We start from the raw sequence: 27,616 nt of genomic DNA on the forward strand, positions 1-27,616 counted from the left end.
AAACAAATTTTGATTTTGCATGGAAATGGAAGACAGATGAGTTTTCACTTCTTTCTTTTTCAACATACAATAAAATCTCCCTGAAATAAAGAAGGAAACTAGCCTTGGTGCCAGAAAGGTGCCTCTTTTCTCAGAGGAGAGATTAGGGGAAACTTACCATGTGCTCCTGGCTGTTATAGGACTGTGGAAGAGAACAGAGCCCCAGCCACCATAACATTCTCCCAGAAGCTATCTCAGCCCAGTGATCTGCCTACTAATGTCACTATCTGAAGAAGCCCTTATCATCTTTCCCTGGCTTCCATTCAGAGATTTAGAGGAGTAATCTCATCATGACTCACATCTCTGTTTCCCTAAATCACTCTCAGAAGTCCAAGCATCCCCAGAAATCTATCATCATAGAGATGTTTATCTCTACTCTGCTCTGCAATCTCATTCCGTCTTCCATTCTGCTGTGTTCTCTGCAGTTTACAGTGTGCATCAGCTAACTCCCTGTCAGGTATTCCTACCACTCTTTCCTGGTAAATTCACTTTTCCTCTTTCTTAGGTATCTATATCAGACCCTCTTTTTTTCTTCTCCAAGGGCTGCTATATTTCATAGGAAAAAATAGATGAAATCAGATAAGAAACTACCTTATCCTCTCACCACCTAATCCACTCACATCTACCTGACTCTGTACCTACATGTCCCACTTTCCTCTTGTTAAAATGGATTGTGTCCTCACACAAATCTAATGCCAACCCCCCAGGAGCCCTGGATCACAATTTACTTTTCTTTCTTAAGAAAATTCTTTGTTAATGATCTATTTTCTTCCTTGTGTTGTCATTTTCCCTCTCTACTAGATCACTCCATCAAAAAAGCGTGCTTTTAAGGCATCCATTTAAAAAAATTCCCTTGACCCCATGCTTCATTCCAGTTCTTGCTTCCTTTCCTTTCTCCCTTCCCAGAAAAACTCATTGAAAGACTTTTTATAACTATAACAACCTCACCTTTCCTTCTCTACTAAACTTACTTCAATAATGTTTTTCTTTTTTTTTCATGCCACTAACATGATTTTCACCAAGATCAAATGTTAATAGCAGTATAAACAACTAACACTTACAGAAGTGCCTGCTACAGGGAGACAGTGTCCTAAACACTTGATACATGACTCATTTAATCCTCAGTTAATTCTATGAAGATTGTGCTATTAATATCCCTCTTTTAGACATGAAAAAAACTCAGCTGCCCATGCATAATAGATAACATACCAAGATCAAATAGTTATTAGGAGGAACTTAGATTTTAACTCGGTGCTCCGATTTTGGAGTCTATACTCTTGGCCAAAAAGTAATACTACACTGTATTACTTTTTAAATGGACAGTTAGTTCTCTTCTGTTAATTGGACCTTTCAACAGCATTTTACAGAGCTGATCAATCTCTCCTTTTTGAAGCCTTTTATTCTTTTGTCTTCTATTTATTCATTCCTTCACAGACACATTACTTTATCCTTTTACCTTTTGTGTAGCTCCTTTTCTTGCTCTCTCCCCATTTCAGATCTAGATTTTAGACTGTTCATTTTTCTTCTTTTTCTGTTGGTAGAAACCTTTTCCATGGTAATCTTGTTCAGTCCATGGCTTTACATACCATCTGTAGGCTTAGATCACTTAAGACTATCTCTGTAGCCCAAATATCTCCCCTAAGCTTTATTTTATAAATGTTGTTGCTTGATTTACATCTCTGCATTGGTATCTTTTAAGGTTAACATGGCCCCAACAGAAGTACAGATATACTAACCTCATCCATCTTCCAACAGATTTCTCTTTCCTAGGCCTTCTCTATCTATCAGAACCATCAACTTCTCATTGCTTAGTCCAAGCTTAGGGGTAATTCTTGATTCTTCTTTCCCTCATGCCCCACATTCTACCCACTGGTAAATCAAATCAACTCTACATTGAAATATATCCAAGCTGCTACTTCTCCCCATCTCTGCTGTTGTTATCTAGTCTAAGTCTCATCCTTGATCACAGAGATTCCTACACCTCTTCATAACTGGTCTCCACTCTTGCTTTCTTCATCCCAATCTCTAAAGAGCAGCATGAGTAAACCTCTAACAGATAGGTGAGGTATTACTATTTCTGCCCAAAGATTTCCTATGCAGGAAGAATAAAATCCAATCTCCTTACTATAGCATACCAGCCCTTCCATGATTTGCTTATGTTTCTGATACATTTCCCTCAAACGTTCAATTGTTTAGCCACACTCCAGCCACCCTGGCCATCTTTGCTGCCCTGGGGACATACCACGCTTCCCTGTACTTCATGGCCTTGTTATTTGCTGCTCTTATATTTGTTCTTCCTTTCTTATATCTTCATATTAGAGACTTCCTTCTCATTATTCAGCTCATGATTTGGATTATCTCCTCAAAGAGAGACGTTTCCTGTGACACTTGAAAAAATATGCATTTCCTTCCTACAAAATTACTGTGAATCACATTACGCTGCTCTACTCTACTCTATTCTACTCTACTCTACTCTACTCTACTCTACTATATTTTCTTCAAGAAGCTTAAAAATCTAACATTGTCTTAATTATTACCATGGGTGCTTTTTATTTGTTTTCTCCTCAGAAACATAAGCTCTTTGAGGGCAGGAACAGATTGTGTCCCTTATTCATTGCTGTGTTTCCAGTACTCAAGACCATGGCTGATGTATGGTATTCACTCACTTAAAACGTGACTTAATAAAGAAATGTAGAGAAGGCAGAATATTAATTTGATTAATGTAATATAAAACATTCAGCAAATTAAAACTAACTGACTCATTCTTAGCTAAGAAAATATTCTCCCAGAGCATGAGAGGATAGGCACAGAAGTCTGACTCCTATTTTTTAGCTTTCATAGAGCTAGATTTGTGTTTGAATCAAACACAGGAAACATCCCAATTTGTATCTATAGTGGCAGAAATGGTATCTGCCTCTTGAAGGTCCTATTGAGGATTATATGTCTAAACTGTATGTTACACTTGAGTTTCTTGATCTCACATAAAAGGATAAGAGGTAGGCAATATGTGTGATTTGCTCTCTCTTAGAAAAATCTGAGCAAGCTCCATATGAACTTTAAAGTAGCTTTTTCCAATTTTGTGAAGAAAGTCATTGGTAGCTTGATGGGGATGGCATTGAATCTATAAATTACCTTGGGCAGTATGGTCATTTTCGTGATATTGATTCTTCCTATCCATGAGCATGGAATGTTCCTCCATTTGTTTGTGTCCTCTTTTATTTCATTGAGCAGTGGTTTGTAGTTCTCCTTGAAGAGGTCCTTCACATCCCTTGTAAGTTGGATTCCTAGGTATTTTATTCTCTTTGAAGCAATTGTGAATGGGCGTTCACTCATGATTTGACTTTCTATTTGTCTGTTATTGGTGTATAAGAATGCTCGTGATTTTTGCACATTGATTTTGTATCCTGAGACTGCTGAAGTTGCTTATCAGCTTAAGGAGATTTTGGGCTGAGACAATGGGGTTTTCTAAATATACAATCATGTCATCTGCAAACAGGGACAATTTGAGTTCCTCTTTTCCTAATTGAATACCCTTTATTTATTTCTCCTGCCTGATTGCCCTGGCCAGAACTTCCAACACTATGTTGAATAGGAGTGGTGAGAGAGGGCATCCCTGTCTTGTGCCCGTTTTCAAAGAGAATGCTTCCAGTTTTTGCCTATTCAGTATGATATTGGCTGCAGGTTTGTCATAAATAGCTCTTATTATTTTGAGATATGTTCCATCAATACCGAATGTATTGAGAGTTTTTAGCATGAAGGGCTGTTGAATTTTTTCAAAGACATTTTCTGCATCTATTGAGATAATCATGTGGTTTTTGTCTTTGGTTCTGTTTATATGCTGGATTACGTTTATTGATTTGCATATGTTGAACTAGCCTTGCATCCCAGGGATGAAGCCCACTTGATCATGGTGGATAAGCTTTTTGATGTGCTGCTGGATTTGGTTTGCCAGTATTTTATGGAGGATTTTTGCATTGATGTTCATCAGGGATATTGGTCTAAAATTCTCTTTTTTTGTTGTGTCTCTGCCAGGCTTTGGTATCAGGATGATGTTGGCCTCACAACATGAGTTAGGGAGTGATTTGTTCTTCTAAGACCACCAGAGCAGGCACTAAAGAACCAACGAGTAGGCAAGGGTAGGAGCAAAACTGCAAATTTATTTTTGGTCACCTAGCTTCAGGGAAGAAGGTGGGTAGGGAGAGGTCTGTCGGCCTCCGGCAAAGGCCAAGAGAGTAGCCCAGTGGAGCTCTCGGACGGAGTTCCTAATGCAGTCCCGACAGGAGTGGGTGCTGGGAAGTCCGCGCCGCAGGCTCGCCAGGAGCGGCTTTTCTGGGAGTGGGAGGGCAATAGGCGGGGCACAGGCGTGTCAGGGGGCGTTCCGCAGGTGTGACCAGGTAAATCTTGGTCTCTTCGGATTGACCTCACCTGGCGCATGCCCGGTTGGTCTGCACCTTCCCGGGCACCGGCTGCATTTTCGCGCGCGCGGGAAAAATTGGTGATGAAGAACCCGGAAGTGAGCCATCTTGCCTCCGTTTGTCCAAACAGTCCAACCTTTTATTGATAATAGTGATAAGGGGTGCCGTGGTCTGTCTGGCTACTTCCTGCTGTTAAGGGGCGTCATTAAGGTTGGGGCCTATGGTTGGTATTTGGACGTATGGATGAAGAATAAAATAAGGCACAGTATTAGTATAGGAATGAGGAATGGAAACATTTGTTGGAATATGGGCAAAACCCAGAAGGATGGTCCTGGCAAGGTTGGGGAGTATGAGATAGTTAAGAAAATTTAGTAAGTTTGAGGCGAGTGGGGGAAAGTTGAACTGATTTCTCGGCCTAGTAAGGGGGTAGGGCATGAGGGTATAATGAGGAACGAGTGCGCAAAGTAGTTGTTGGCCAGGCAGCAATTAAGGAGTGGAGTTTTTCGTGGAGTGGATGGCTTTCCACTTACTCCTACTACAGAGATATTGGATGGAAGGCTAGGTCCACAGAAGGATGGCAAAACAGAATAGGTAGTCTCACTGTCGATTAAAAAATTAATTGTCTTACCCACTACCAGGAGAGTTACCCACAGCTCGGCGAGGGTGATGGGGGTCCCCGAGTCTCGGCACCTTCAGTTGTCGTCGTCCAGATGTAGGAGCTGGAAGGAGCTCCCAGGATCCTGGGAAAGGGGGCCACGTGGAGACACAGCACCTGTTCTCAGGGTGGGGCAATCAGACTTCCAGTGTCTCCCCTGTTGGCAAGCAGGGCAGGGGGTTGCTGGTGGATGAGGGTTAGGACATTCACTGGCCCAATGTCCTGATGCCTTGCACTTATAGCAAGGCTGCGTTGGGGCTCGGGGACCTTGCGGACACCTGTTGGCATAGTGTCCTGCCTTGCCGCACTTATAGAAGGCTCCTTTTGTAGCCTTGGAGTCTGCGGGGTGTGTGCTCTCTGGCCTGGGGTTACGACTGGGCTGTAAAGCTGCTGCTAGGAGCTGTGTTTTCTGTTTGAGGCGAGCCTGCCTCAGCCATCTCCTCTCTGGAGTTATAGACCTTAAAGGCTAATTTAACTAGGTCTTGTATTGATGTCTGAGGACCATCCTCTACCTTTTGAAGTTTTTTACGAATGTCAGGAGCTGATTGAGAAATGAAATAAGACGCCAAAATGGTGGCCCCTGTGGGGGAGGCCGGATCTAACCGGGTATATTGGGTTAGAGCCTCAGTCAGCCTATTTAAGAATGCGGCTGGATTTTCTTCTGGATTTTGAATAATTTCTTTTAATTTGTTAAAATTTACAGTTTTGTTTGAGGCTGCTTGCATACCAGCCAACAAACACTGGACCATTACTTCTCTCCTACGGTGCCCAGGCTGGCCTACTTGGTAGTCCCAGTCTGGGTCTGCCGAGGGGACTGCTTGCTCCCCTAGTGGAATGGCGGCATCAGTTAAATGTAGTTGGTTGGTGTGCTGCCTGGCGGCCGCTAAGATGCACTCTTGCTCCTCAGGGTTTAGGGTAGAGGTTAGGATAACCTGGAGGTCATGCCAAGTTAAGTCATAGGCCTGACAAAGGTATCTAAATTCCTTTATGTCTATGGTAGGATTAGCTGAGAAATCACCTAAACGCTTCTCAATTTTGGAAAGATCGGCCAGTGAAAAAGGGACATGTACTCTGACTAACCCTCTGCCCCAGCTACCTCTTGCAAAGGTGCTAACACTGTAGGAGGGTGTGGGGCAGGAGTGGGGGCATCAGCAGGGCACTTAGAGCGGGTGTGGGCAGAGACAGGAGACTCAAGACAGCCAGTTGGGGGCCCCGAAGGAGGCACGGGACCGAGTGGATTACTAGTAGATAAGGAAGAGGAAGGAGGAGTCTGGACGGAGGGAGGAGGAAAAGTGTAGGGCGGAAGTGAGGGAAACCCTAGGTCCTCCAGCTGAACAGAAAGGAATGAAGACTCCTCTTTTTCGGGTTCCTGTGAGCCGGCATCCTTGGCTAGCATAACTTGGGCCAAAGAGCACCGGCTACACAGGTCGGGATGAGAGCGTAAGGCCCAAAAGCCTTGTATGTAATTAATTTCGGACCACTTGCCTAGCCGCTGACAGAAATTGCTGAGGTCGGTCAGAACATTGCGGTCTAGGGTGCCCTCTGGTAGCCACTGAGACTGATTGTCTAGTTTGTATCGGGGCCACACCACAGTGGAAAGGAAAATTAACTGCTTCCTCCTAAGGTCTTGTTCAAGCTGTAAGGTTTTTAAATTGGCTAGGAGGCATCCTAATGGGGTGCTCTTTGGAAATTTGGACTGGGGGTTTCCCATTTGTTTCCTCTTTACTTACACAATGGACACAATGGAAATGGAAGTGGATCTCTGCCTGGCTTCAAAGTGTCCTTTGGAACCAGCAGAGACAGACTGGAGGCTCTTGGAGCCAAGGTGGAGATTACCTTCAGGCGGACGTCTCTGTCCTGAACGGGTCTCCTGAGCCACATGGTGGGCCCCGAGCCACTTGGTGGCTCAAAAGTGGGCCTCGGACCTGCGCAGGATTTTTGGCCAAGGGAGGTAAAGAGGAGACAAGGGCATTTACCCCAGAGAGGCCGTGAGAGTGAGAGAAGCAGGTCTCAGGTCCTGGTCCGTCTGTGGCATGGGAGCAGGAGGGAGTTCCTCAACACTTAGAGGCCTGAGGAGGGGTCTCCTCCCGGGTTTCGGCACCAACTGATTTGTTTTTCTAAGACCACCAGAGCAGGCACAAAAGGACCAACGAGTAGGCAAGGGTAGGAGCAAAACTGCAAATTTATTTTTGGTCACCTAGCTTCAGGGAAGAAGGTGGGTAGAGAGAGGTCTGTCAGCTTCCGGCAAAGGAGGCCAAGAGAGTCTCCCGGTGGAGCTCTCGGATGGAGTTCCTAATGCAGTCCCGACAGGAGTGGGTGCTGGGAAGTCCGCGCTGCGAGCTCGCCGGGAGCAGCTTTTCTGGGAGTGGTAGGGCAATAGGCGGGGCACGGGTGTGTCGGGGGGCATTCCGCAGGTGCGACCAGGTAAATCTTGGTCTCTTCGGATTGACGTCACCTGGTGCATGCCCAGGTGGTCTGCACCTTCCCGGGCGCCAGCTGCATTTTTGCGTGCGTGGGAAAATTTGGTGATGAAGAACCCGGAAGTGCGCCATCTTGCCTCCGTTCGTCCAAACAGGGAGGATTCCCTCTTTTTCTACTGATTGGAATAATTTCAGAAGGAATGGTACCAGCTCCTCCTTGTACCTCTGGTAGAATTCGGTTGTGAGTCCATCTGCTCCTGGACTTTTTTTGGTTGATAGGCTATTAATTATTGCCTCAGTTTTATAGTCTGTTACTCATTGGTTTATTCAGGGATTGAACTTCTTCCTGGTTTAGTCTTGGGAGGGTATATGTGTCCAGGAATTTATCCATTTCTTCTAGATATCATTTTTTATTGCATCTATTTGATTCTTCTCTCTTTTCTTCTTCATTAGTCTTGCTAGCAGTCTATCAATATTGTTGATCTTTTCAAAAAACCAGCTCCTGGATTCATTGATTTTTTTGAAGGGTTTTTTGTGTCTCTGTCTCCTTCCATTCTGCTCTGATCTTAGTTATTTCTTGCCTCCTGCTAGCTTTTGAATGTGTTTGCTCTTGCTTCTCTAGTTCTTTTAATTGTGATGTTTGGGTGTCAATTTTAGATCTTTCCTGCTTTCTCTTGTGGGCATTTAGTGCTATAAATTTCCCTCTACACACTGCTTTAAATGTGTCCCAGAGATTCTGGTATGTTGTATCTTTGTTCTCATTGGTTTCGAAGAACATCTTTATTTCTACCTTCATTTCGTTATGTACGCAGTAGTCATTCAGGAGCAGGTTGTTCAGTTTCCATGTAGTTGAGCAGTTTTGAGTGAGTTTCTTAATCCTGAGTTCTAGTTTGATTGCACTGTGGTCTGAGAGACAGTTTGTTATAATTTCTGTTCTTGTACATTTGCTGAGGAGTGCTTTACTTCCACCTATGTGGACAGTTTTGGGATAAGTGCGATGTGGTGCTAAGAAGCATGTATATTCTGTTGATTTGGGGTGGAGAGTTCTGTAGATGTCTATTAGGTCCGCTTGGTGCAGAGCTGAGTTCAATTCCTGTATATCCTTGTTAACTTTCTATCTCGTTGTTCTGTCTAATGTTGACTTTGGGGTGTTAAAGTCTCCCATTATTATTGTATGGGAGTCTAAGTCTCTTTGTAGGTCTGTAAAGACTTGTTTTATGAATCTGGGTGCTCCTGTATTGGGTGCATATATATTTAGGATAGTTAGCTCTTCTTGTTGAATTGATTCCTTTACCATTATGTAATGTCCTTCTTTGTCTCTTTTGATCTTTGATGGTTTAAAGTCTATTTTATCAGAGACTAGGATTGCAACCCCTGCCTTTTTGTTTTCCATTTGCTTGGTAGATCTTCCTCCATCCCTTTATTTTGAGCCTATGTGTGTCTCTGCATGTGAGATGGGTCTCTGCGTGTGAGAATACAGCACACTGATAGGTCTTGACTCTTTATCCAACTTGCCAGTCTGTGTTTTTTAATTGGACTATTTAGCCCTTTTCCATTTAAGGTTAATATTGTTCTGTGTGAATTTGATCCTGTCATTATGATGTTAGCTGGTTATTTTGCTCGTTAGTTGGTGCAATTTCTTCCTAGCATCGATGGTCTTTACAATTTGGCATGTTTTTGCCATGGCTGATACTGGTTGTTCCTTTCCATGTTTAGTGTTTCCTTCAGGATCTCTTGTAGGGCAGGCCTGGTGATGACAAAATCTCTCAGCATTTGCTTGTCTGTAAAGGACTTTATTTCTCCTTCACTTATGAAGCTTAGTTTGGCTGGATATGAAATTCAGGGTTTAAAATTCTTTTCTTTAAAAATGTTGAATATTGGCCCCCAGTGTCTTCTGGCTTGTAGAGTTTCTCCCAAGAGATCTGCTGTTAGTCTGATGGGTTTCCTTTTGTGGGTAACCCGACTTTTCTCTCTGGCTGCCCTTAACATTTTTTCCTTCATTTCAATTTTGGTGAATCTGACAATTATGTGTCTTGGAGTTGCTCTTCTCAAGGAGTACCTTTGTGGCATTCTCTGTCATTGCCAAGACAATCCTAAGTCAAAAGAACAAAGCTGGAGGCATAACACTACCTGACTTCAAACTATACTACAAGGCCACAGTAACCAAAACAGCATTGTACTGGTACCAAAACAGAGATATAGACCAGTGGAACAGAACAGAGCCCTCAGAAATAATACCACACATCTACAGCCATCTAATCTTTGACAAACCAGACTAAAACAAGAAATGGGGAAAGGATTCCCTATTTAATAAATGGTGCTGGGAAAACTGGCTAGCCACATTTAGAAAGCTGAAACTGGATCACTTCCTTACACCTTATACAAAAACTAATTCAAGATGGATTAAATATATAAATGTTATATCTGAAACCACAAAAACCCTAGAAGAAAACCTAGGCAATACCATTCAGGACACAGGCATGTTCAAGGACTTCATGCCTAAACACCAAAAGCAATGGCAACAAAAGCCAAAATTGACAAATGGGATCTAATTAAACTAAAGAGCTTCTGCACAGCAAAAGGAACTACCATCAGAGTGAACAGGCAACCTATAGAATGGGAGAAAACTTTTGCAATCTACTCATCTGACAAAGGGCTAATATCCAGAATCTACAAAGAACTCAAACAAATTTACAAGAAAAAAACAAGAAAGCAACCCCATCAAAAAGTGGGCAAAGGATATGAACAGACACTTCTCACAAGAGGACATTTATGCAGCCAACAGACACATGAAAAACCACTCATCATCACTGGCCATCAGAAAAATGTAAATGATACCATCTCACACCGGTTAGAATGGTGATCATTAAAAAGTCAGGAAACAACAGGTGCTGGAGAGGATGTGGAGAAATAGGAACACTTTTACACTGTTGGGACTGTAAAGTAGTTCAACCATTGTGGAAGACAGTGTGGCGATTCCTCAAGGATCTAGAACTAGAAATACCATTTGACCCAGCCATCCCATTACTGGGTATATACCCAAAGAATTTTAAATCATGCTGCTGTAAAGACACATGCACACGTATGTTTATTCGGTACTATTCACAATAGCAAAGGCTTGGAACCAACCCAAATGTCCATCAATGATAGACTGAATTAAGAAAATGTGGCACATATACACCATGGAATACTATGCAGCCATAAAAAAAGGATGAGTTCATATCCTTTGTAGGGACATAGATGAAGGGGGAAACCATCATTCTGAGCAAACTATCACAAGGACAAAAAACCAAATAGTGCATGTTCTGACTCATAGGTGGGAATTGAACAATGAGAACACTTGGACACAGGAAGGGGAACATCACACACCAGGGCCTGTTGTGGGGTGCGGGGAGTGGGAGGGATACCATTGGAAGATATACCTAATGTAAATGAGTTAATGGGTGCAGCACACCAACACCACACATGTGTCCATATGTTATAAACCTGCACATTGTGCACATGTACCCTAGAACTTAAAGTACAATAAAAAAAAATGCATATAAAAAAAAGAACAATTTGGAGAGTATAGTTTGTATTATCACCAAAAAATAAAAAAATAAAAAAAATTTCTGAGCAAGCTACTTAGCCTGAGTTACTGCACATTGTTTTCACTCATCTTCAATGGGAAGATTAATATAAATGCATGATGTTCTGATCTCATTTGCAATGAGTCTCCATATGTTTATGCCATTAAACAACTTAAGATCTCCTGCTTTTCCATTGTAATTTCTGTTTTTATAAGAGTTACACTTTTAAAATTACTGAAAGCATAATCTTTTAACAAATGTTTGATTTTAAGCTGTTTTTAATTTTAGCAGGCAAAAGTTTTGTTTTATCTTTTTCACAGTCAGATTACTATTTGAAGAAGAAATGCTGAAGAAAAAATAATGAAGACAAACTAGAATCTTTATATAAAATAATGAGTGGGGTCCAAAATTTTCATTAACCCAACACACTCAGTAGCCTTGTTCAAGGTTGACAAAATGAGTATGGAAGCCTGAGAGCTTATTGGCCTGGGTTTACAGGCAATTGGCTGGCAGATATGAATTATCCAAGTTCATCGTACCATTTGGTGGCAGTTGCCCACTCAGGTGAAATTGAAAGGAATGACTCTGGGTTCTGGGACTGGCTGGCTCTTCCAGAAAGATGGTGGCAATTTCAAGAACACTGCATTTGTTCATTTTTAGGGAAATTGAGCAGAAGAATACTGAGGATGTGGGTGCCCATCATCTGCCTCTACTTCCTTTCTAGTCCTCATACTGTCCCCTAGAATAACACAAGCTTTATCAGCAATCACCCGCTTTGAGAATGGGACTGGCCTCAATCCCATTGCAGGGTACCTCAGCCAGAGGTTTATTTTACTTTAACACATTCAACAAAAAGGCATTAAAAAGTCATATGCGAATAAATATGTTTTTTATGACGGCACATATTGCCTCTATATCAGACTTTTAACAGCTTATTCTAATCTAGTCACTAATTGTTCCTGCTTTACCAAGCATTCACTGACAGAAATGTTCCACATTTAGAAAAGAAATCAGATCTGCATTATGGAGTTAGCATCATTGTATTTCTCGTTTCATGCATGGTGGACCCCTTATAGAGCTATATTTAATGTACTGCTAATTAAAAAGAAGGGTGGGGGGAAGTGTCAATGTTGTCTTATCTTTTGTTTTTGTTTGTGCAGCTCACCATGTTAAAACGGGAACTTGTGAGGTGGTGGCACTCCACAGATGCTGTAATAAGAACAAGATAGAAGAACGGTCACAAACGGTCAAGTGCTCCTGCTTCCCCGGGCAGGTGGCAGGCACCACGCGAGCTGCTCCATCATGTGTGGATGGTGCGACTTCTTCCATTCCTTATTGTGACAGCACAGCCAAGGATGGCTTAGAACTGGAACCTCACTATAACGCTCTCAATGGGGGATCAGTCCTGGGTGAACATACTACAAATCGCATAATAAGTTGAAACTGGAATATTTGGGTGGCATTTTGAAATCTAAAATCCTGTAGAAGAAGGTCTAAAATGCTATGCAGTTCTGTTACAAAAGGCATTATAATGAGGTTCCATTAAATTTATGTGCATCTGATATTGATACCATGAAATGTTGATTTCTTGGTGGATGGTGGGAGGTTGAGTATGTGTAAATTAATTGGAAAAGGAAAGATGAAAATGGATGATTTAATATTATGGGTTCTTAAACCCATGGATGTTCTTAAGAATTAAAAAAAATAGCACCATGTATATGAGTGAATATTTAGTTGTGGATAGAATTCACACAAAATATCAACTTTTATGATGATGCAATAACATATTAATTTTTTTCCTTGAGAGTTCACCGAATTATAGTAGAACATAAATCTTTATATGCTTTTATTTAATTGATGTTACCATAAATAGTAATTTGTTAAGTGCTCATATTACTATAATATATTGTTTGTGATGAGGTTATAGCACAGAGTTAAAAAAAAATCATGATAACTGTGATAAACACCCTCCTGATAATCATCTTATTCATGGGAATATTATATTGATTATAAAGCGTTGACTCTAAACTGGTCACAGGTCCATTTTCTTATATGTTTATACAAATTGATGCATATACACATTTGCATAGTTTATTTTCACTATGTTAGCTTTCATGAAGTCTATTTTCACATGAAAAATCCTGTCATATTGTATTTATAGTTAACTATACTGCATTCTACACTTAAAATTTTGTTAAGTGGATAGATCTCACTAAGTGTTCTCATTACAATAACATAAAAAAATTTTAAATTATTTTAGTTAGAAAATCTTGAAAGGTTTTGTCTTTTTGAACAAAAAGAGAGGAATACCTCAAATACCAGTATTCCCACTGGTAGGAAAAATCAGTGGCTTTTGTTTCTCTTTAAAGATGCACAAAAGAAATAACAGTCCCAAGAAGAAAATATTGAGTCAATGTTTTTTTCTCTCTTATAGCTTCAATAGTGGAACAGAAATGGTGGTGCCATATGCAGCCATGTCTAGAGGGAGAAGAATGTAAAGTTCTTCCAGATCGGAAAGGATGGAGCTGTTCCTCTGGGAATAAAGTCAAAACAACTAGGGTGAGTGGACAGCCAGCTTGGGAAAACAGAAGGTCTCTGAATTAATAGAGAACAGAGCGTGTGCAGTAACCAATTTAAGTGACAATTGTAGAATGGAAGAGTATAGCTTTGCAAAGTATGTTTTCCCTATTTTTTTCTTAGTTCATTTTTTTAATAAAACATTATTATTTCACTCAGAACAACATCTTCCATAGATTACCATCAACTGTCATATTATCTGATCAATAAACACAGTCTGTTCCTTCATAAAAAAATGCGGGTAATGTGAACCTCCTTTCCCTGCTGAGGATGCATGTAAATTCTGGGAGGGTGACCCCAATCCTTTATTTTTCTAATGTATAGTAATCTAAATAAATTCTGAAAACATTATTTTATATATTACTTTTAATACAGTTTTTAACTGAGATTCTTTTAGTTTTATGAAAGTAATTGTTTTGATCTCCCTGATTTCTGAATTGTTAAATAGTTTTCTAATGGTTAAGGTTTACAATTATTGCAATGGGCTACTAGGAAGAATTCCAGATTCTCAAGATCAATACAGAAAGAATATTCTTAAGACACTGATATATTTCAGCTTCGTAATTACTGACCTCTGGGTGATGGTAGAGAACTGAAAAATAGCTTTGTTCTTTGATTTCCTAATTCGCCACACGGGTATTCCAGACTGGCAAAATATGAATTTGTTTCTTTATAGAATTAGTAAAGGAAGGTTTTGTTTTGTTTTGCTTTTAGGAAAAGCATACTAAAAATTCAAGTTAAATATTTGAAGAATAGAACAGAAAAATGGTATAAATTGATGTTTTATGAAAAGTAACATAAAAGTAGAGACTGGCTAATTTATAATACTATTTGATATAGGAGACTTTTAAACCTTGTCTGGACATATGGGCTTATTTTATAATCTCATCTAGATATGTAATTTAGTCTGCCAAATAATATATTTAATACATTGACTGATCAGACATACACAGAAGTGACTAAGTTTCAAATGGCATGAATAAAAACATATTTCATGAAATTATTTTTGACTCTAACCTGTTAGCTAAGTGTCACACCTTTCCAAAACCCATCGGATGCATGATCAATTAGTTAGGATAATTATATTATTCAGTGAGCTAGCACATGATATAATCCGTATTAATTTGTTAAAAACATTCTGGCAATGTAAATTTTCCTTATCAGCTATTTATACCATGAAAATATTTTCCCTAGCACTATTAATTCTCAGTCCAAAAACAGGACTTATGGAAATTCATTAACGTTTTGAGATTCTGAAACAAATTTTTAAAATTGTGAGCTCTTGACAACCAAATTCTTTGTTTTTATTACCTCAGTGAACAAGGGGAAGCTATTATTTATTGTATACTTAAAACATATGCCATACACTGAACAAAGTGCTTTACATGAATTAGCTCACTTAATCTTCCCAATAGCCCAGTGAAGAAGATAATATTATTATCTCATTTTACAGATGCGTAAGGAAAACTTCCAAAGGTTGGGTAACTTCCCAAGGACATATAGCTAATTAATTAGGAAGCCAGGTTTCAAAATACATAGTTCCATCCCGAAACCCAATCTTTTAACCTGTACTTTGTATTACTAATTTAACTCTATTCTTAAGCAATAGTGGTAAAAGTATCCTATAGTTGTTTTCTTATGAGGTCGACCTTTAAAAATATCTCTAACTTTCTGGATCATTGAAATGAAAAGGTCAAGACCATGCAGTCTAAATTCTCATAGAAAAAAAAATTTGGGGCCGGGCGCTGTGGCTCACGCCTGTAATCCCAGCACTTTGGGAGGCCGAGGCGGGTGGATCATGAGGTCAAGAGATCGAGACCATCCTGGCTAACACAGTGAAACCCTGTCTCTACTAAAAATGCAAAAAAAAAAAAAAAAAAAAAAAGAGCCGGGCGTGGCAGCAGGTGCCTGTAGTCCCAGCTACTTGGGAGGCTGAGGCAGGAGAATGGCATGAACCCCAGAGGCAGAGTTTGCATTGAGCCGAGATTGTGCCACTGCACTCCAGCCTGGGTGACTGAGCGAGACTCCGTCTCAAAAAAAAAAAATAAAGAAAAAGAAAAGAAAAAGAAAAAAAAAATTGCAAGTGCTGTTTCACTCCCTTTTGGCCTGTTGACCATATTCTCAATGACTCAAATTTAAAATAGAGTGTCTGCTTCACAAATTCTTCCAAATGCAATGAAACAAGGTGGATGAGAGACTGAGAACTCATGAGTAGGGAAAATCACATCTACATCCTATAATTTTAGTTGTAAGATATTATCCTCTATATAGAAGATAGCACTTTCTATTTTTCTTTCATCTCTTTTGCCCCAAAGAATAGCTGGTAATGGAGGACCTTATTTAAGACATTATAGAGGGTATTCATGCAATAGTAGGTGTTTAGATTTAGTTTCTTTTAAGATCCCCTCCATTTCTAAGAGTCTGTGACTCCAGTTTTGAAAAGAAAAATCATCACATGTAAGAAGAGAGACAAAGACTTGAAAGAAGACGCTTCTTGAGTACAGCCAAAGTAAATTCTTATCCATTTTTTCCTTCACAAGAAAAATGTTACTTGTGAAAATGGAGCTACTTAGACATTTTCAACCAAAGGAACACCATGGCATTCCAAATAGAAAGGCAAAAATGTGCAATTAAGTTTGGCCCACAAAACAATTTGGGCAAATTTCCCTGATGCTGCAAATGAAGCAAAACATTTTCAAGGTCATCAGGCTATTACTGCTTGGCCATCTCCACTGAAATAGTGCAAAAAGTGGAGGAGATAAGAAAAATTCTTAAAATAGCTCTAGGCATATGTTACTTTGCCCACAGTGGAAGTCTTGGATAGAGGAAATGTTGAATAGAGGCAGATAGCAGAAGTGTTTCCACCATGCATAAATAGCACTATTTTTGAAAACAAATTTGAGTCATTATTTTAATCATTGATATTACTGTCCATATGCCTGTTTTCAATAATGCGGTTGTGATCACCATGAGCCAAAAAGCCATTGAACTCCTGATTTGGCAGGTCCCAGCTACAATTGGAAAGGCCAGAAGTTATGTAGGAATAGGTTACAAAGTAACTCAAGAGCTGTCTTAGCCAAAAGCTATTTGCTTTGCTTGTGCAAGATATGTTGGTCTTATGGGATTATCACTGCAAGCAAAATGGCTTGAGAAATAATTAAAATTTGCAATAATGTACATTCTCCCTTATAATGGCCCATAGCCAATCTGGAGTGCTTGGGTAAGCCTGTTAAATAAATAGCAGTCAGCCAGTAACAGTAATAAGGCTTGCATGGCCACAGCAAAGATGAGTGGCACCTTCCGGAATTGACTACAAATCAGGGTCTGAGTGATTTTTCCACTTAAGACTAATTTTGAGCCTACATTTTACTTACTACAAATGTGAATTACAGTCTTCTTCTGTTTTTGTATTGGACTCTGGAAGCTTTTTGGTTCTGACCCATGTCCTATTGGTGCTAAAAGGGGGAAAAGGTAAAGAATAGGGAGTCGTTTTTGGAACTTGAGTGTTTTGTTGCATACCTGTTCTTCACATACCCAAGCATTTAATTTGGAAAAAGTGGAAGATGCAACAGTTGTCTCCCAAACCCCATCTCTCATTCTAAAAGTGGAACACTTATGACTTTCTGTGACATCTATAACCATCTCTTTTATTACTTTTAAGATCTCCTAAGTCAAACAGAAGGAAAGGAAAAGTCATACAAGCCTTTTGATTTCAAACTCACTTTCAAGTATAAATAATAAAGAACTTTTCAAGGGGTCATTAATAAAATAATCATCTTTCCAGTGTGAAAGAGTGCGTAAGTATATGCTAATTATACAACACAAAAGTAACAGGGGGGAAAGGTGCTGTAGAGCTTGTAAAATATAAGAAAAGAAAATCTTTAATATGGTTGAAATCATCAGAAAAAAACAGACTGTGATTCTTTGTATGTGTGTGTGGGTGTTTGGATATTCTTTCTTTGTGGAAAATCTAAGGGAAATAATATTCTGTTTTTAGGATTTACAGTCCTTGCCTAATGGTATGGACACCAAGCTACAAAATACAGTGGTCACTGTAGTTTTTAATGTTGAGTCTTACCTAAGGATCAGGTTAGAGAAACTTGGTCTCTTACCTAACTTCATATTATATAAAACTTTACATTGTTTTTAGAAAGATTGCCTTTATGAATCAGATATCCCAGGTCTATTGACTTTTCTTATACTTAAGAAGAAATTTTCTGGCTAATTTTTAACTAATTGAAATCTTTCACTTTATGCACTTATTTAAAGTGGCTTAAGCAGATAAGATCTCTGTAATTTTTTAATGTTTCTTCAAATATAAATTGATTTTAAATGTATGCATTATGATACTATTTTATTGTATAATGCAATGAAAATCAAAATATATTGAGAATTTTCTATGCTGCACATTCTATACTAATAGCACTCATATTACAGTAAAACAACAAAAGCAAATATAGAAGCATTTGCTTAGCTCTTACTGTGTTCTGGACACTCTGCTGAGTACGTTGCAGGTATTATCTTACTCAATTTAGCCAACCATAGTAGATATTAAAGAGAATGTAGAGATGCATGGCTTGATTCCAGCCCACAAGGAGTATGCCATTGAATGGAGGAATGAGTAGTGTACAGTTGCATTATTCTTTTCTTTTTTCTCCTTTTTTTGAGACAGAGTCTTACTCTGTTGCTCAGGCTGGAGTGCAGTGGCACAGTCTTAGCTCACTGCAACCTCCGCCTCTTGGGTTCAAGCGATTCTCATGCCTTAGCCTCCCAAGTAGCTAGAATTACTGGCATCCCCACCGCACGTAGTTTTTTGTTTGTTTGTTTTGTTTGTTTGTTTTTGTTTTTGTTTTTTTTTTTTAGTAGCGACGGGGTTTTGCTATGCTGGTCAGGCTGGTCTCTAACTCCTGGCCTCAAGTGATCTGCCCACCTCGGACTCCCAAAGTGCTGAGATTACAGGTGTGAGCCACCACACCCAGCCACATTATTCTTTCCTTTACCTGTATGCAGTCTATTGCCAACAAACATTGGAATCAATGGTAAATATAAGTTAAGAGTAATATTGTAACAATAATAGAATAACATAAGAATGAGGATGTTGTACTAGATTCAATTTCAAGTTTCTCTAACCAAGGTTTATTCTTGGGTTCCATGTGACAAGAAAATTTCTAACTTCCTTTCCAGGTACATTTAAATGACAATAATAACTGAAAATCTCAGAAGATAGATAAGTATTAGGCTTTTAATCCTTTCACTGTAAGGGAGGAAAAGAAGTAGCATCTTGTGATGCTTTCCTGATTAAAGCATCTGGTTGTACTCTTCCATATGCTACTGGATTTCATACCAAAGCTCAGTGACTCTGCTCTGCTGGTGGATCTAAACAGTGTCCAGGGGCGCTAGTTCAGACCCATGGAAAATGATGTACACAGCAAGAGGAAAAAAGTTCATTTCCTTACCTTAAGGTGGTGCAATTTATGTAAATTCTTCAATCGTAATGCTCTCTCTTGCCTTGCAAATTTAAGTACAGGTTTAGAATAGTGTGGTTCTTTCTTGATCAGCTCTTTCATAACAGACACACCCCCATTCAATTGTCTTCATCTCACTTGCAATCAGGCCCTAAATTACTTTCTGGTCCACAACACAGACTGTAATGACCTTTAGGGTTTTTCTAATTATTTTAATGGACCTCACAGTAAGAAATACATCTTACATAGTGATCTACCACACACACAACATGCATACACACACTCATACATGCTACATTAAAATTAAAGTTGCATTATAATATTTTGATTTTATTTTCTTCCCTCCCTCCCTCCCTGCCTTCCTCTTTTCCTTCCTTCCCATGATCTCAACTTCATAAATTGCTTTTATCACCTGCTCATGTGTTGCCACCTGTAGATTGAAAAACACTGCTTTAGGAAGTGGTATTTGACTGTTTCCTGTGGTCTAATTCACAGAACTGATAGCCGCTGCTAACTTGAAGAGAAACAAACTACTGAATGAGGAGCTTTCAAAACAACTTACCTTTCACATTTTTTTTTTTTTTTTTTTTCACTTTTTTTTTTTTTTTTTTTTTATTATACTTTAAGTTCTAGGGTACATGTGCATAACGTGCAGGTTTGTTACATATGTATACTTATGCCATGTTGGTGTGCTGCACCCATCAACTCGTCAGCACCCATCAATTCATCATTTATATCTTGTATAACTCCCCAATGCAAGCCCTCCCTCCTCCCACCACCCCCTCCCCATGATAGGCCCCTGTGCGTGACGTTCCCCTTCCCGAGTCCAAGTGATCTCATTGTTCAGTTCCCACCTATGAGTGAGAACATGCGGTGTTTGGTTTTCTGTTCTTGTGATAGTTTGCTAAGAATGATGGTTTCCAGCTGCATCCATGTCCCTACAAAGGACGCAAACTCATCCTTTTTTATGGCTGCATAGTATTCCATGGTGTATATGTGCCACATTTTCTTAATCCAGTCTGTCACAGATGGACATTTGGGTTGATTCCAAGTCTTTGCTATTGTGAATAGTGCCGCAATAAACATACGTGTACATGTGTCTTTGTAGTAGAATAATTTATAATCCTTTGGGTATATACCCAGTAGTGGGATGGCTGGGTCATATGGTACATCTAGTTCTAGATCCTTGAGGAATTGCCATACTGTTTTCCATAATGGTTGAACTAGTTTACAGTCCCACCAACAGTGTAAAAGTGTTCCTATTTCTCCACATCCTCTCCAACACCTGTTGTTTCCTGACTTCTTAATGATTGCCATTCTAACTGGTGTGAGATGGTATCTCATTGTGGTTTTGATTTGCATTTCTCTGATGGCGAGTGACGATGAGCATTTTTTCATGTGTCTGTTGGCTGTATGAATATCTTCTTTTGAGAAATGTCTGTTCATATCCTTTCCCCACTTTTTGATGGGGTTGTTTGTTTTTTTCTCGTATATTTGTTTGAGTTCTTTGTAGATTCTGGATATTAGCCCTTTGTCAGATGAGTAGGTTGCAAAAATTTTCTCCCATTCTGTAGGTTGCCTGTTCACTCTGATGGTAGTTTCTTTTGCTGTGCAAAAGCTCTTTAGTTTAATTAGATCCCATTTGTCAATTTTTGCTTTTGCTGCCGTTGCTTTTGGTGTTTTAGACATGAAGTCCTTACCCATGCCTATGTCCTGAATGGTACTACCTAGATTTTCTTCTAGGGTTTTTATGGTATTAGGTCTAACATTTAAGTCTCTAATCCATCTTGAATTAATCTTCGTATAAGGGGTAAGGAAAGGATCCAGTTTCAGCTTTCTACTTATGGCTAGCCAATTTTCCCAGCACCATTTATTAAATAGGGAATCCTTTCCCCATTTCTTTTTTCTCTCAGGTTTGTCAAAGATCAGATGGCTGTAGATGTGTGGTATTATTTCTGAGGACTCTGTTCTGTTCCATTGATCTATATCTCTGTTTTGGTACCAGTACCATGCTGTTTTGGTTACTGTAGCCTTGTAGTATAGTTTGAAGTCAGGTAGCGTGACGCCTCCAGCTTTGTCCTTTTGACTTAGGATTGTCTTGGCAATGCGGGCTCTTTTTTGGTTCCATATGAACTTTAAAGCAGTTTTTTCCAATTCTGTGAAGAAACTCATTGGTAGCTTGATGGGGATGGCATTGAATCTATAAATAACCTTGGGGAGTATGGCCATTTTCACGATATTGATTCTTCCTATCCATGAGCATGGTATGTTCTTCCATTTGTTTGTGTCCTCTTTGATTTCACTGAGCAGTGGTTTGTAGTTCTCCTTGAAGAGGTCCTTTACATCCCTTGTAAGCTGGATTCCTAGGTATTTGATTCTCTTTGAAGCAATTGTGAATGGAAGTTCATTCCTGATTTGGCTCTCTGCTTGTCTGTTACTGGTGTATAAGAATGCTTGTGATTTTTGCACATTAATTTTGTATCCTGAGACTTTGCTGAAGTTGCTTATCAGCTTAAGGAGATTTTGGGCTGAGACGATGGGGTTTTCTAAATATACAATCATGTCATCTGCAAACAGGGACAATTTGACTTCTTCTTTTCCTAACTGGATACCCTTGATTTCTTTCTCTTGCCTGATTGCCCTAGCCAGAACTTCCAACACTATGTTGAATAGGAGTGGTGAGAGAGGGCATCCCTGTCTTGTGCCAGTTTTCAAAGGGAATTTTTCCAGTTTTTGCCCATTCAGTATGATATTAGCTGTGGGTTTGTCATAAATAGCTCTTATTATTTTGAGGTACGTTCCATCAATACCGAATTTATTGAGCGTTTTTAGCATGAAGGGCTGTTGAATTTTGTCAAAAGCCTTTTCTGCATCTATTGAGACAATCATGTGGTTCTTGTCTTTGGTTCTGTTTATATGCTGGATTACGTTTATTGATTTGCGAATGTTGAACCAGCCTTGCATCCCAGGGATGAAGCCCACTTGATCATGGTGGATAAGCTTTTTGATGTGCTGCTGAATCCGGTTTGCCAGTATTTTATTGAGAATTTTTGCATCAATGTTCATCAGGGATATTGGTCTAAAATTCTCTTTTTTTGATGTGTCTCTGCCAGGCTTTGGTATCAGGATGATGTTGGCCTCATAAAATGAGTTAGGGAGGATTCCCTCTTTTTCTATTGATTGGAATAGTTTCAGAAGGAATGGTACCAGCTCCTCCTTGTACCTCTGGTAGAATTCAGCTGTGAATCCATCTGGTCCTGGACTTTTTTTGGTGGGTAGGCTGTTAATTGTTGCCTCAATTTCAGAGCCTACTATTGGTCTATTCAGGGATTCAACTTCTTCCTGGTTTAGCCTTGGGAGAGTGTAAGTGTCCAGGAAATTATCCATTTCTTCTAGATTTTCTAGTTGATTTGCGTAGAGGCGTTTATAGTATTCTCTGATGGTAGTTTGTATTTCTGTGGGGTCAGTGGTGATATCCCCTTTATCATTTTTTATTGCATCTATTTGATTCCTCTCTCTTTTCTTCTTTATTAGCCTTGCTAGCGGTCTGTCAATTTTGTTGATCTTTTCAAAAAACCAACTCCTGGATTCATTGATTTTTTGGAGGGTTTTTTGTGTCTCTATCTCCTTCAGTTCGGCTCTGATCTTAGTTATTTCTTGCCTTCTGCTAGCTTTTGAATGTGTTTGCTCTTGCCTCTCTAGTTCTTTTAATTGTGATGTTAGAGTGTCAATTTTAGATCTTTCCTGCTTTCTCTTGTGGGCATTTAGTGCTATAAATTTCCCTCTACACACTGCTTTAAATGTGTCCCAGAGATTCTGGTATGTTGTATCTTTGTTCTCATTGGTTTCAAAGAACATCTTTATTTCCGCTTTCATTTCGTTATGTACCCAGTAGTCATTCAGGAGCAGGTTGTTCAGTTTCCATGTAGTTGAGCGGTTTTGATTGAGTTTCTTAGTCCTGAGTTCTAGTTTGATTGCACTGTGGTCTGAGAGACAGTTTGTTATAATTTCTGTTCTTTTACATTTGCTGAGGAGTGCTTTACTTCCAATTATGTGGTCAATTTTGGAATAAGTGCGATGTGGTGCTGAGAAGAATGTATATTCTGTTGATTTGGGGTGGAGAGTTCTATAGATGTCTATTAGGTCCACTTGGTGCAGAGATGAGTTCAATTCCTGGATATCCTTGTTAACTTTCTGTCTCGTTGATCTGTCTAATGTTGACAGTGGAGTGTTGAAGTCTCCCATTATTATTGTATGGGAGTCTAAGTCTCTTTGTAAGTCTCTAAGGACTTGCTTTATGAATCTGGGTGCTCCTGTATTGGGTGCATATATATTTAGGAGAGTTAGCTCTTCCTGTTGAATTGATCCCTTTACCATTATGTAATGGCCTTCTTTGTCTCTTTTGATCTTTGATGGTTTAAAGTCTGTTTTATCAGAGACAAGGATTGCAACCCCTGCTTTTTTTTGTTCTCCATTTGCTTGGTAGATCTTCCTCCATCCCTTTATTTTGAGCCTATGTATGTCTCTGCATGTGAGATGGGTCTCCTGAATACAGCAGACTGATGGGTCTTGACTCTTTATCCAGTTTGCCAGTCTGTGTCTTTTAATTGGAGCATTTAGTCCATTAACATTTAAGGTTAATATTGTTATGTGTGAACTTGATCCTGCCATTATGATATTAACTGGTTATTTTGCTCGTTAGTCGATGCAGTTTCTTCCTAGCCTCGATGGTCTTTACATTTTGGCATGTTTTTGTGATGGCTGGTACCGGTTGTTCGTTTCCATGTTTAGGGCTTCCTTCAGGGTCTCTTGTAAGGCAGGCCTGGTGGTGACAAAATCTCTAAGCATTTGCTTATCTGTAAAGGATTTTATTTCTCCTTCACTTATGAAACTTAGTTTGGCTGGATATGAAATTCTAGGTTTAAAATTCTTTTCTTTAAGAACGTTGAATATTGGCCCCCACTCTCTTCTGGCTTGTAGAGTTTCTGCCGAGAGATCTGCTGTTATTCTGATGGGCTTCCCTTTGTGGGTTACCCGACCTTTCTCTCTGGCTGCCCTTAAGATTTTTTCCTTCATTTCAACTTTGGTGAATCTGGCAATGATGTGTCTTGGAGTAGCTCTTCTGGAGGAGTATCTTTGTGGCGTTCTCTGTATTTCCTGAATTTGAATGTTGGCCTGCCCTACTAGGTTGGGGAAGTTCTCCTGGATGATATCCTGAAGAGTGTTTTCCAACTTGGTTCCATTTTCCCCCTCACTTTCAGGCACCCCAATCAGACGTAGATTTGGTCTTTTTACGTAATCCCATACTTCTTGCAGGCTTTGCTCATTTCTTTTTCTTCTTTTTTCTTTTGGTTTCTCTTCTCGCTTCATTTCATTCATTTGATCTTCAATCACTGATACTCTTTCTTCCAGTTGATCGAGTCGGTTACTGAAGCTTGTGCATTTGTCACGTATTTCTCGTGTCATGGTTTTCATCTCTGTCATTTCGTTTATGATCTTCTCTGCATTAATTAGTCTAGCTGTCAATTCTTCCACTCTTTTTTCAAGATTTTTAGTTTCTTTGCGCTGGGTACGTAATTCCTCCTTTAGCTCTGATAAGTTCGATGGACTGAAGCCTTCTTCTCTCCTCTCGTCCAAGTCATTCTCTGACCAGCTTTGATCCGTTGCTGGCGATGGGCTGCGCTCCTTTGCAGGGGGAGATGCGCTCTTATTTTTTGAATTTCCAGCTTTTCTGCCCTGCTTCTTCCCCATCTTTGTGGTTTTATCTGTCTCTGGTTTTTGATGGTGGTGACGTACTGATGGGGTTTTGGTATAGGTGTCCTTCCTGTTTGATAGTTTTCCTTCTGACAGTCAGAAGGACTGTCTGTTGGTCTGTTGGAGATTGCTTGAGGTCCACTCCAGACCCTGTTTGCCTGGGTAACAGCAGCAGAGGTTGCCGAAGATAGAATATTGCTGAACAGCGAGTGTACCTGTCTGATTCTTCCTTTGGAAGTTTCCTCTCAGGGGTGTACTCCACCCTGTGAGGTGTGGGGTGTCAGACTGCCCCTAGTGGGGGATTTCTTCCAGCTAGGCTACTCAGGGGTCAGAGACACACCTGAGCAGGCAGTCTGTCCGTTCTCAGATCTCAATCTCCGCGTTGGGAGATCCACGGCTCTCCCCAAAGCTGTCAGACAGAGTCGTTCGCGTCTGCACCGGCTGCTGCTACTTCCCCTGTTGGTCTTCAGCTGTGCGCTGTCCCCAGAGGTGGAGACTACAGAGACAGGCAGGCTTCCTTGAGCTGCTGTGAGCTCCACCCAGTTCGAGCTTCCCAGCGGCTTTGTTTACCTACTTAAGCCTCAGCAATGGCGGGCGCCCCTCCCCCAGCCTCGCTGCTGCCTTGCGGATAGATCGCGGCAGACTGCTGTGTTAGCAGTGAGGGAGGCTTCGTGGGCGTGGGACCCTCCCGGCCAGGATTGGGATATATTCTCCTGGTGTGCCTGTATGCTTACAGCGCAGTATTGGGGTGGGAGTTACCCGATTTTCCAGGTGTTGTGTGTCTCAGTTCCCCTGGCTAGGAAAACGGATCCCCTTCCCCCTTGCGCTTCCAGGTGAGGCGATGCCTCGCCCTGCTTCAGCTCTCGCTGGTCAGACTGCAGCAGCTGACCAGCACCGATTGTCCGGCACTCCCTAGTGAGACGACCCCAGTACCTCAGTTGAAAATGCAGAAATCACCGGTCTTCTGTGTCGCTTGCGCTGGGAGTTGGAGACTGGAGCTGTTCCTATTCGGCCATCTTGCTCCGCCCTCACATTTTAATTTTAAATATTTTTATGCAACATTTTTGGGCTAAAAATTTCAAAAGACTTTGTGAGATACAGATTTTGTGGGAAAGAATATGTATTCTATATTCAAAAAGTCTTTATTGCCTCTTATTGTCAGATTCTATTCTAAATTCTTGTCAGAGCACTGAAAACAAAACAAAACAAACTGGATGAGAATCCCTGCCTTCATCAGGCCTGTATTCTAATAGGGTATATTCATTTTTTTATTGCTGCCATAGAAAATTACCACAAATTTAGTGACTTAATACAATATCCAGTAATTATCTTTAGGTCAGATGTCTGGGCACGGTGTAGCTCAGGTGGATCTCTGCACTGGGTTTCACAAGACTGAAATTAAGGAATGTGTTTCACCTTTTCACAGCAAGGCTTTGTTTCTTTCCCAAGGCTTTGGGGAGAATCCACTTCCAAGCTCATTCAGGTTATTGTTAGAATTCGTTTCTTTGCAAATGTAGGACTGAGGTGACTGTTTCCTTGTGTATTAGTTCATTCTCACACTGCTATGAAGAAATACCAGAGACTGAGTAATTTATAAAGGAGGAGGTTTAATTGACTCACAGTTCCACATTGCTGGGGAGGCCTCAGGAAACTTACAATCATGGCACAAGGCAAAGGAAAAGCAGGTACCTTCTTCACAGGGCGGCAAGACGGAGTGAGTGCAAGCAAGGAAAATGCCAGATGCTTGTTAAACCATCAGATCTCATGAGACTCACTCACTATCATGAGAACAGCATGGGGGAAACTACCCTCATGATCCAATTACCTTGATCTGGCCCCACCCTTGACAAGTGGGGATTATGGGGATTACAATTCAAGGTGAGATTTTGGGTGGGGACACAACTAAACCACATTTCCAAGGTAGCCATCATCAGGAGGCTCTCTGGCCTTCTTCAGGATGCCTGTCATTCTAATCATATTTCCTCCTTCACCTCAAACCAGCAATAGCATGTTGAGTCTGTCTCATGCTCTGAAGCTCTTTGACTTCCCCTTCCCCCATCTGTTGCCTTTCTTCCTCTTCCACTGCATTTCTCTGGTGGGCTCTTTTGGCTTTCTCTGCCTTTTGGGGTCTCAGATGATTACATTGGGTCCACCTAGATAGTCCAGGGTAATCTCCCTCCTTTAACATCAGCTGATTAGCAACCATAATTACATCTGCAGAATCTCTTTATAGCAGTGTTTAGATTAGTGTTTGTTTGAATAATCAAGGGATGAAAATCTCGGGAGTATATATTTGGAATTCTGCATACCACATGGGAGGATACAAAAAAACCCCAAAATAAGTAAATATATAGTATGTTGGATGTTGATAGATGTCATGGGAAGAAAATTAAGCAGGGGAGGGAAGTGGGGAGTGTTGCTGAGCAAGGGAGTTTGCATAGTTGATTGAAGTCTTCGGAGGTGAGGGGATGAGCTAATGACTAAATGGAGGACAAGCTATCCAGGCAGAGGGAAGAAGTAAAAGTACCTGAGATGAGAGCTTTGCTGGGCAAATCATATTAAAGGGGTAGAAATGATGCTTGTGGCTGGAGTGGAGTGAACTAGGGCAACTGGTAGAATTACAGTTAGAAAGGCAACATGAGTAATATCACAACTGACTTAAACTTTTGTCCTAAACAAATAGAATGAGGGATTTGCCATTATGTGAGATGGAGAGAACTGT

General features: G+C 40.3%; 1 protein-coding gene across 1 annotated transcript in view; it reads left to right on the forward strand.

Moving 5' to 3' along the window:
- The window catches only part of TAFA2 (TAFA chemokine like family member 2), a 540,390-nt gene that overhangs the window by 474,104 nt on the left and 38,670 nt on the right, over window positions 1-27,616 (forward strand). Inside the window, exons 3-4 of the mRNA XM_030938928.1 lie at window positions 12,259-12,411; window positions 13,533-13,657. Coding sequence (XP_030794788.1) covers window positions 12,259-12,411; window positions 13,533-13,657 — 278 coding nt within the window. The remainder of the gene's footprint in view (window positions 1-12,258; window positions 12,412-13,532; window positions 13,658-27,616) is intronic.

This window comes from Rhinopithecus roxellana, chromosome 10, assembly GCF_007565055.1.
Source record: "Rhinopithecus roxellana isolate Shanxi Qingling chromosome 10, ASM756505v1, whole genome shotgun sequence".
In the NCBI taxonomy this organism is placed as follows: domain Eukaryota; kingdom Metazoa; phylum Chordata; class Mammalia; order Primates; family Cercopithecidae; genus Rhinopithecus; species Rhinopithecus roxellana.